The following is an 11,263-nucleotide window of genomic DNA, read 5'->3' as shown; positions in this document are numbered from 1 at the left end:
CGGGCGAGACAGAGGAGACAGGAAAACACGACACAAAACGCTGCAAAACACGCGGATCTGACACTCAAGCGCTTACCTATTAGGCTCACGTATATCTACTTAAAAGACCTGGTTCTCTCAAAGTTAACATTTAAGAGCGACGCGGGAGAGAATTCGCGTAAGAGAAACGTAACGGATGTAGCGGGGAAGCTTAACGGAATGTGAACGGAATCCGACGTCTCGAGTCTCACGAGAGAGAAAGAGAGAGAGAGAGAGAGACTCGTAGCCAATCGAAAAGCTTTTGTCGACGCGTGTGATCAATTTTTTTTTTTTTACATCTACATACGAAAGTCAATATATACACGTAGCCGTAAAGTTGGAGCAGCCTCGATCGCGCGGATTCAAAGGGAGGGGGATCGACTCGTCGAGCATCGTTTGCACCAATGTTTTATAAGCACTGACTCGTACCTTTTTTCTTTTTCCTACCTCGATCCGACGCGACTCGAGCTGACTTCGTGCGCGGATCACGGTCGAGCTCTTCCAATTTTTACGGATCGTCGTTTAAACCCGCGCGATTACATCTCGATCAGGATCGAGCTTCCTACCGACTACGGGCGTCCTTTCGGTGAACATCTTTCGTCACTTAAATGAAATGGAGATGCGCGCGCTAAAGAGAGAGAGAGAGGAAAAGAGAGAGGATACGACCAAACGATAGTGTTCCACGAACAAAAAATGTAGTTAGTGGCCTAATTGTTTTGCCGGCGGTGTTAAGGAGCGCGTCCGTGAGCGGTTCGACGCTCGATCGGTGGATGTAGGATGTAGGACCGGGCGCACCGTCGAAAGAGGGTCTCTCGACACACTTGTCTCGTATTGATTTTCGGCGAAGCCAAAAAAAAAGAAACCGTAATCACGGGCACCTCGTCGTTGACAGGAGGATACGCGGTTAACAGATTAATTCCCGCCACTTTTAAGGAGTACTAGGTAGAAAGGTACTTAAGTCGTTGCTACATACCAGTATATATAAGCTCTATCGCTTATTTTATACTTAGAAGTATTGTAATGTTCGATTAGAAGATAACATAATGGGAAAGTTGTATCTTAGCATAAGGTAGAATAATCTGTAAAGATAAGTAGTCAAATAAATGAAAAGTACATTTGATGTTGCAGACGATCTTTTTTTTTCTTTACGGACTAGAAATGTAACTCGGACTCTGATGAACTCGATAATTCTAATTGTGAGTGATTATGAAAAAAAAATCTAAAATTAAGCAGGTGGAATCAAAAGATAACGATCTTTCTTGTTACCGATTTATTTATGTTATTCACGATCATAACAGGGAGCACTGGGTGTACTCGAATATACAATATAGATATGTACTCGTTAGAAAAGTCTACACATCGTCCATACCGATATTATTGTTATTTGCCCATAAATTAATTACGTACGATCGCTTTCATAATTAGAGTAGGTATTAAACAAAGTATCCATTCTGCGAGATTTAAACAGCTGCAATACGTTACCAACGTAATTTTTTTAACTTACACTATTTCCATATACTTTGTCTTGCTTTATTCATAGATAATACACACACAAGATCTACATATTTATAATTTCTAATCCAGTACGCAGTCCATTTGCATCTCAAAAGCCGATGTTTCATCACTCATGAATCCGCGATACTCGGTATTCGAGGTAAAAGAAAAAAATGTTTAAATTTTAAAATTTCTCCGATACGACAATAAAAACGGAAAACTCGCTTTAGCATTCTCGTTAATTTTATAACAACACTAATGGAGATATTACATTTTGCGTCGCGATTTTTCTTTTCGCATATACAGGTATACAGGTTCGTCGGACTCGTTTAAATACTACTCTCAGTATGGAGCGACTGTTCCACTTATTACGTGAAATTATTTGAGAAAGCTCAGTCCTGTGGTATAATGTCCCACTTGTACGAAAAATACAGTAGTTTTCGGTTTTTTTTCTTTTTCTATGGGCATCACTGGAACAACGGAGTAAATGAAAAATTCTCGAGGATTTTGAAAGATATTTCTTACAATTGAAGCGGCGTCTACAATGAGACTTAAAATTTAAGATTTAAGAGAATTGGCCAATTACAATCGATTATTTTTCTCACGTGAAATGAATAATCGATTATATAATTGGTCAATTTTCTTAAATCTTAAATCTTAAGTCTCATTGTAGGCATTGCACTACAGGCGAAAAGAAAAATATACATTAATATATATGTATATACAAAATTTATTGACTCAAGACAGGAGGATACTCTAGGATTTACTACGGCGCGCCGATTGAGGTCTCTATATCAAGCATGTGATTGGAACGTACTATTCATTAATCACACTACTTCTGCTACACAACTACTTTGTTGGCACATTTTCCGCTAGTCGAATATGTCACTCTTATTTCACTTCTTTGATATTAACTTTGATATTATGTTTGATTATCTACGATTTGCGTAATATAATTATATACGTGTGTAGCTTACGTACACTTTCTTGTCGTAATTACCATTTCTTCACGCGACTGACGAGGGACTTGAGAAATTTAAGATCACAGAAAAATTTTTATAGAAAATACTAAAATAGAAAGAAGATGTTAAATATTAATTGAAAACGCATTTTGTCACCGCATCTCCATTTATGAAATATGTATTTGAGAAAATATCCAATTTCTCTCATTTTCCAGAAACGCCCATAATTCTCTGGTACTCAAGTTCTCTCCATACATTCTGTGTAAACGTCTCGCCGGATTAACGGCGAGTAACGTTCTTAGAAATATGTTAATAGAGCAAAATTCACACAGACCTGTCAAAGACATTCGCAAGTTTTGCCAGATGTAACTCATCAGAAGAATTAAATTTTCTCTTGTTAGAAACTTATTTATATAGTAAATATCATATATTATTTCCAAGAATATTATCTCGAATACATTCTTAAATGCACGGCATACACATAAATAATATATTCGTAATTTATTAAATAATAAGAGGGCTGCGCGCGCACACTGTTCGCTCCTTTTTTTCCCTCCATTACGATATAATTAACTTACACGACGTATATTATTATTTATTATCAAGTTCACAATCGAGTAGTCGCGATTCAGTTGCAAACGTTATGTACATACGTGTACGGAGCAGCTACTGATATACACGGTCTCTCAGACCACGTGTGTCACGTGTACGTATAATGTGTGTCTTTATGCGTGTACGTATATGTGTGTCTTCATGCGTTTCTGTGTTTGTCAGATACATTATCACAAACAGTACACCCGTTTGTGTATCGGGTGATCATTACATGATTAAACATATATCACGTTAATAGAACATTTGCGCAGAAGTGATAGCGAGGGTGAAATAATAAACGACGCACAGATCCAACGCGCTATTTGTACTACCTTAGACATCTATATTCCGCAATTCAATTGTACTCTTGCCGCCAATGTAATCCGTCCTCATGCCTGTGAAATTTGCCTGCATGCGTCCACCTCTCTCACCTTTGTCGAGGATAAGGCCTTATGCTCCTCACGCATTATATTTTCGTCTTCTATAAAAACTTACTTTATCTGACCTCTCACGCGTTAATCTAGAACATTTAAGCTATCGTCATGCTCAACATCACGTGTGATAAGAGGAGGCTCTATGAAGAGGGGAAGGGGGGGGGGATACTGCGTTAATACAACAACCTGCGTTTGAAACGGTGCGGGACCAGCCCGCACTAATCGCGAGAGCATCAACAGCTCCAGAAAAACAAAGCAGCGCAAATTTATCTCGTTTCCGATCGCGATCGCCATTCGTCGGAATTGAGCAACATATGTTTCGCGAGAATGATCGGTTTTCTTTTTTCCACCCGTTTTATACCGGATCGTTTATTATTTCATGCCTGCTGCACGAGGTAAGATTGCAAAGCACAGAGTTCGCCTTCCGGCCTTCCGTTGAGACAGAGGTTGTACTTAAGTCAGTCAAGCGAAGTGCATTAAATGACGACAGAAGGAGACAATGTCCAAGCCGACGTCCGACAATATTTGCGAGCTTCTGCAGTATTTACTCTCCGCCTTTTGTCTTCATCTGCAATGAGAGCTTTGTCAGCGGCGTCGATAAAAATACTGATTTTTTTCATTTTTTATCGTGCAAGAATTTAGGTTTTCAACAAATTATTAGCGGACTACTGTTGAACTATTCTAATTTCAATTAATCACAAACTGCAGTCTGTGCAGAAGAGTTAAACCTACCTGCTGTTTAAGCAGCTCAGGCTTACTGGGAGTGGTTCCGAATCTACGGCTGGAATATGGCCAGCTACAGTTTCCATTAACGGATACCCTTGTGCCACAGGTTTTCTTGGATTATCTAGCATTTCCAACCAGTGATCACGGCCGATGCCAATGAAGCTCGAACCAATCGCGGTGCAGCCCATCAACTCATTCGATCCAATTCTAGTGTGCGCGAAATATTAAATTTTGCGTTTAATAAAAAAAAAAACTCTGTAAAATATGCCGAAAGTCTATTCTCACCTATCATAATCAATTACTTTCACTATTAGACTGACATCCTCGATGTTTTCCGCGGGAACGTCAAAAACAAGCGCCTCGTTGTAGACGGGATAAAGAGTGTTTTTCTTCACCGTTGTCTTTTTCTTTTTTATTCTTTTCCCTTGGCATAGCAGATACACTTTTACGTAAGGATCTAATAAAGGAAACATTCGATCGATATTAGATTAGATAATAATTAGATAATATTACAATATTGTAATAAAAATATAATAATGATTGGAACATACATAATGATGATAATATAATAATAATATTATATATATTCTCACAGTAAGATTTTTTCCATTAATAATCGTAATATAATCGCAAAAAAATATCTGATCCATTTTTTACAGACCTGATTTGCCGGTTATATCCATTCCCTTCAGATTTCTGGCTTTAACGACAGTTAATGTCAATCGACCGGCGGTTGGTAGGTAGCACAACGACAACATCAATTCTCCCAGATTGATTTTTTCCTAAAACATTAAAAATTTAAAAGTGTACATCCGAAAAGTAATCGTCCTAAAATAATTAACTGTCCATTTTACGCAAATTAAGGTACCGGCAAAGCGCAGAGGATGTCCATCGTATATTCGATTTCTTGCTCGAGGTCGGTGCACTCTAAGAGCCCTTTAAGCACAACTTGCCCAATGAGATCGTGGCGTGAAAATCGATCGAAGTCGTAAACCGAGAATTGTAAGTAACGTTCCCTCAGTTCTTCATACGAAACGCTGATAAAATAAATTACAATGTCAAACGCCGCGCGTTTTAATTTTTCTTGCGTAATTATATATATAATTTGGTATACATAAATGAAATAAGAAAAAGTCCTCCAAGATGAATTACAATACTGCATTACAAATGACTTTACCTAAAGATAAAGGTTTCATTGAATATCGGGTTCAAATTCTTTCGATGTACTTTCGTCTGAAACTTCTTCTTCCTGTCTGGCAACAGGTACACCTTCACATACGGATCACTGCTACCCGTTACATCTTTTATCGGCAATTCGCGAGCTTCCAAAACCTAAAACATCAAAGAATCCAGATTGAACTTGTCAGGTAAGATTACGTGAGAGAACGGGAAATAACAATAAAAATAATATCGTGTTTCTAAAGAGGCGGAGGTTGAATAATATTCGTAATATTAAATATTATTTTTATCTCGCACATATTTTGATTTGCAAACAATAGTAAAAAGTAAGATAGTGCTATAATTGAACTGTTATATGTATAATCATATAATATGTATATATATAATCATATTATATGTATATTTTATATAATCGATATAGAGAATTTCTCTCTCCTACAAAAACCAATTTTGAAATGTCATATTTTTATACAAATTCACGTTTGATGTGTAATATAACGTGGCAAATGGAGCAAAGGTCGATAACAGCGTCATATTCAAATTTAATTTATCTATGAAGCGGTTTGCCGTGTATAATTGATCTTAATGCACTTGACTTCGCTACATACAGTAATAGCTTAATGTGGCCGGCATTACCTAATCTACACGTTACCACGATTAATTCTGACACGAGGGGGGTGGGGATATATGTCCATCATAAACGCAATATTGTGATACTACATTATCATTATTCAATATCTCACGTGCTGAATATAACCCAGATAGATACGTATACACACGAACTCGCATAAATGCGGGTTTAAATGCGAATCCATTTATTCACGTGCGAAACACGTTATTTTCCAGTCCGCGGGAAAACGTTATATCTCAGTTATACAATTATATGTGAATTTATCTCGCTTAATATTTTATTCAAATATTTGTGTAGCGTAATCTCTTCTACCTGCTGTGCCATGCACAATTAAAAAAAAATTCGTATTGTTGTATGATTTATGATATGTATTTTATCGCGCGAGCATCTGTTTTAATATAACTGAAATTTCCATCGTAAAAAAGAGTGTTGCGCGATTACCTTACCTTGACAACGAGTCCTTCGATTTCCTTGTCGTAGCGAAGAGCAAAATGCAATTTTCCGGCGTACTCCATTTCTGTCGTGCTGGAGCTTTCCGCGCTCTCCTGCCTCACGAGTTCCTTTTTGTACAACTCCGGCTGCGCAGTGTCAACAAAGTTCACACCGATATTATATATCTCGCAAGTAAAATCAATATTTCACAATATTTCAATTATGCCATGCATTTACACAGTATCGATCAATTAACGTGAATCAAGGTGGCTGGAAATAAACCAGGGGAAAATCGGAATATACAAGCGCTCTATGTGTTACATGATAAGCTTGTTTCAAAGGGAATCAAATGACATTGCGTCGCTGTTTGCATTTCAACATCCATCATAACAAGGATGAGGAATATATCGAGAAATAAACGCCCAAATACCTTGATAAGGCCAAGGCTGGAGTCGCTGCGATTTTCAAAGCTGCAAATGCTGAATTTGATGTTGGGTAAATCAAGCCGATGTGATAATTGACGTTGGAAGCTTTGATGTCTCATCGGCACGATGGGTAGAGTGGTTTGACGCAACACCTGAAATAAAACGCCGACGTTGAAACAGTCGCGGAATTTTACTAGTGGTTTTTTTTAAGGACGTCTCGTTAATTCGAATTCATCAACGATTTACCTTCTTGTTATCCTTCTGCTCTTGAACGTATTCAGTAATCGGTTCCGATTGGAGATCCGGGAGAGAGTGACTAATGCGAATCGCATTTTGTTGAATCTGATCGGTCTCCGTATCCTCGATATTCTCATGTCGAGTCATGCTCATTAACCATCGCCAAGTGGAAGAGCACTGGAAGCTCACCGCTGCCAGCAGGACCAGGCCGACAAGAGCCACTCCTGCCGCTATCAGAAGCTGATATGGGAAATTTTCGCTCCATTCTTCTGGAAAAACAAGGGTTTGTTACCAGGAACTCGTTGTAAGCAAATAAACAATTTGGAGAATCGAAAATATGAATAATTAACAAGATATAAACACACATGTAGATACAATAAAGAGATATATGTGATTTAATAAAATAACTTTTTGATATATTTTATCTTGCTTCGTGACATTTATAAAAAATGTTTACTTAGCATATTATTTTGCGGAATGCCAGGCTGCGTAGGCGAACATAGTGAAAGAAATGAATAAAATATGTTCATAGAAATTCATAGCGCCATGAAACGTTCTGTTACACTATATGTAATTTAAGTAATGGACAATGAAAATTATATTATATAGTTATATTATATTATATAAGTTATATAAGTTACTGATTAGATTGAATATCATATATATGTAATTTTCAAATTACTGTTTTGCAAAGCAGACGAAACATCCGAGAGAGAAGCATGACTTTCATTAAGGTTCATCCAATAGAAAGAAGAAGATGCCAACGAGAAAGGCTCTTTAAATAAATTGCGCGCGTGTACGTGTGTGCGCGCGTGTAAATGTTTGCGAGAAATGCATCATCGTGCGCATCCCACAAAGAGAATGGTATCCTTGGTTTCAGGCAAATGAAGAGATACGCCAACGCGTCGAGCTTTCCGTTCTCGTTTATATCGAGAACAATGCGTGTCTTGCTAATGACAGAAATATCTTTGTTTTTTGCCTCAATGTGGAGCGAGTTATCAGCCGCGTATATAAGTATAATATATGACGCATTTTCCTCCCGGCATATATTTCATATATACACAATTCTGAGATCAAAACGACATTTGAGAATTAATAAGAGAGAATTTACTGTGAGAATATTCTGCATGCAACCAGTATATTTAATTTATACTTTCGATTAGAAGATAAATTTTTGCACGAATTTTTGCTTTCAATTTCTTTTTAAGAGATAAGAAAGAAGAATGTCTCTCAGGCCTAAAAATAATTTTTATTAGGCCCTGTATCTCTCATTACACCATATCTGCTTTTATCAGTAAAAAGCGTTAGCAGAGAAGATTACTTCACAGAAGCGGCTCACCGAGAACTGTTGGAAATGCTGCAACACACGCTATGTGGAAAGTAATAGGAAATCGATGCGCGATTGGTCACACAGGGCCTTTGATTGACTAAATTGCACATGTACGAGACAGAGGCACGTATTATCGCTTTTTTCCTCTCCCTTTTTTGCCCTTTTTTTTCGCGTGTGCGTATCGCGGCTGTTTAAAAAAGGAAATGGCGCGCAGTGTGTGCCTTTTATCTTTGAAAACAATGGAAATGAAACCTGCAAACAAAACCCCGTATACGGGTTTTTTGTTTGCTGCAACGAGCAAGTGAAATGGAACTGTACGCGGCGAGCAAGAATCGGGCGTAGGTAGGTTTATTGTTACGTTGTAAAGTTTTCATTTGTTATTACGACAGACGTCTCGCGCGCGTCGAGTTAACATTTGCCCGCGCGCGTCGCGCGGCTCCATTCAGTCATACGCGTGTTAAAATCGCGTCGCGCGATTTCAGTTTTTCCATGAAAATAACAAAGTTTATCTGGGTGGGTCTAAATAAAATGCGCCCTCGAAATCTCAATGACGGCGCAAACTCTTACAAATGCCTGCCCAAGGAAGTTTTTCCTTTATTCCGCAATTCAATTTGAACTTTGCCAACTCCGTAAATCCGGTTTTGCGGATTTCATACAAAGCGAACATTAACACAATTAACCTCTAACAAATTGTATATCAAAAAATATTTTTTTATTTTATTTTTTTTCCTCTTTAGAGACCGTTAATTGTACTGTCGATAGGGAAATTAAGAACGCTTTTTTCGGTGCTGAAATCGAATGTCATTAAAAGTTAGTGTACAACCGGTATAATGTATAATTTCCTTACGCTACATGTATTATATTTACGTTATATGCGAGTAAAAGTTTATACTCGCGTGACGAATTCGTAAAGTTTTCAACGTAGAGTAGAGATTTACGAGACACTTTTTCGTCCGCGTCGTGCCGAGTCGCGGGCAATGTATACGGCAGAGTGATTGATGAGGTATAGTGAATTACGAGGTCGCTGCCATCACAAGACTTCTAATATTTGTCGCTGATAATAACTACGTTTCGTTTTCTCGACATTTCTCTCGTTAGAGATTTTTCTCATTAATAACTTTCCCCGAATAACACGTACATGTAAATAAATTACGGTATTATTTCCGATTCTCTTTTCCGATTGTTAAATAAAGAGGGGAAGTTGATCAAAATATCGACAACGTAAAGTTATTCTATTACGTTTTCGATATATTTCAATATATTTCACTCATTTAAAACAAATTGCATTAATATTATTGATTTAATAAATAAACGAAAATCGTAAATATTTTATTATTATTAGGATATAATTAACGAAAATGTGTCATGTGTCGTTATTATTTAATGAAAAATTATTGAAATATTATTAACTTTGTAATATCAATATCTGTCAATCAATCTTCGCAGCAAGAAATTTAGTCTTTACAAGCACATAGCACTTGGGCGAACAATAACTGGAAAAACAACCTATCGTATTTCTCCAACCTGTTGTCTATTAATCGAGGTTCTATAGCTGATACACATGCTTGCCGTTCCGTCAAAACATGCCAATATCTTTTTATGTTTATTGCGCTTTTTCATCTTCCGTATGACGTCCGCCACCCCTGACCCTTTCCTTGCACGGAAAGCTCGAATAGTCCTTCGCGTGCTATATCGGGATACTCCTACAAGGCCAATAGGAAATTTACATCCTTTGTTCATGTGCTTTCACCGTTAATCCCATTATATATACATTTTGATAATCCTACGGATTTTCGTTGTATATCAATTCAATGTTAATGTACCAATTCCTTATAACGAGTTTATACGTTGTATGGAATTAGTATAGGCTCTCAGAAGGTATCGCCGCCAACATATTTCGTCTAGCACTGGCGGCCTTGACCTCTTCCTTTACGATCCTCTCTGACCTTCAACTCGCGTTGCCTCAGACACCATCAACCCTCCCTTGGCTTTTCCTCTCACGTTTTGTAAAAAAAATCCACCATCGTTGAAATATATTATTTTGAAAATTTCGTATCGTTTGATATTTATTCTCGTGCTTCTATTTTATTGAAATTATATATTTAATGTATATTTGCCGAAATTGTCCATTTATTTGTTACTTATGTATACAATTTTTAATTCATGATAATACATAAGAGAGGATTGTGTTTACAATTTTACATATCATGTACTGAATACAGACAAAATATTTTTCAAGCATGAAAAATATATATATTCAAATATAAATTATGTTGTAACATTATAAATAATAGAATTCTGTTCCGGCTTTTACCCCGAATTATAAATTCTTTAAAATAAACTCGTGGTTTATTTGATGGCCTGAGCTCGATGTAGACAGGATACACTTCTTGTTCCCCTTGCTTGTAATTTCGGTTTTCACGAATAGCTGTTGTCAGAGAGAGATTGTTCTAAAATTGGAAACGCGCGTATCTTTGTTTCGCATCATAGGATCACAATCTTCACATTTCGTTTGTATACCGCCCTAGTGTAATCTTCGAACGCATAACCCTCATGTCACATATTTATTAATCTCGTTATTAATAATTATATTTGATAATATTTGAATTAATTTAATACACCTTGAAATTAATAACTCAAAGTATTAATTCATTCCAGTTATAAATTATTGTCATACTATATAGATATATCAGATATCCTACGTTCTCTTATTTTTGCCTATCCAACTACTCTTCAATTTTAAAATAAAATCTAAAAATATAAAAAAAGAAATAAAGGGAACTTAGTATAATGCATAATTTATA

At 36.8% G+C, this 11,263-nt stretch overlaps 1 protein-coding gene across 2 annotated transcripts in view; it reads right to left on the bottom strand.

Moving 5' to 3' along the window:
* Positions 1-2,199: 2,199 nt before the first annotated feature.
* LOC105453643 (synaptotagmin-10-like) overlaps positions 2,200-11,263 on the bottom strand; it is a 29,678-nt gene continuing 20,614 nt past the window's right edge. Inside the window, exons 2-10 of one of the 2 annotated variants that reach the window (XM_011695775.1) lie at positions 7,139-7,398; positions 6,898-7,044; positions 6,482-6,613; positions 5,403-5,557; positions 5,094-5,262; positions 4,887-5,007; positions 4,511-4,682; positions 4,232-4,432; positions 2,200-4,067 (exon numbers count right to left, since the gene is read on the bottom strand). In XM_011695775.1, coding sequence (XP_011694077.1) covers positions 4,064-4,067; positions 4,232-4,432; positions 4,511-4,682; positions 4,887-5,007; positions 5,094-5,262; positions 5,403-5,557; positions 6,482-6,613; positions 6,898-7,044; positions 7,139-7,398 — 1,361 coding nt within the window. In that variant the 3' untranslated portion in view covers positions 2,200-4,063. The remainder of the gene's footprint in view (positions 4,068-4,231; positions 4,433-4,510; positions 4,683-4,886; positions 5,008-5,093; positions 5,263-5,402; positions 5,558-6,481; positions 6,614-6,897; positions 7,045-7,138; positions 7,399-11,263) is intronic. The other variant, XM_011695777.1, reaches the window with a different exon arrangement.

Source organism: Wasmannia auropunctata, unplaced genomic scaffold, assembly GCF_000956235.1.
Source record: "Wasmannia auropunctata unplaced genomic scaffold, wasmannia.A_1.0 LD335996.1, whole genome shotgun sequence".
Lineage (NCBI taxonomy): Eukaryota > Metazoa > Arthropoda > Insecta > Hymenoptera > Formicidae > Wasmannia > Wasmannia auropunctata.
Note: the sequence above shows the minus strand (reverse complement) of the source record. Positions and strands in the feature narration are given on the sequence as shown.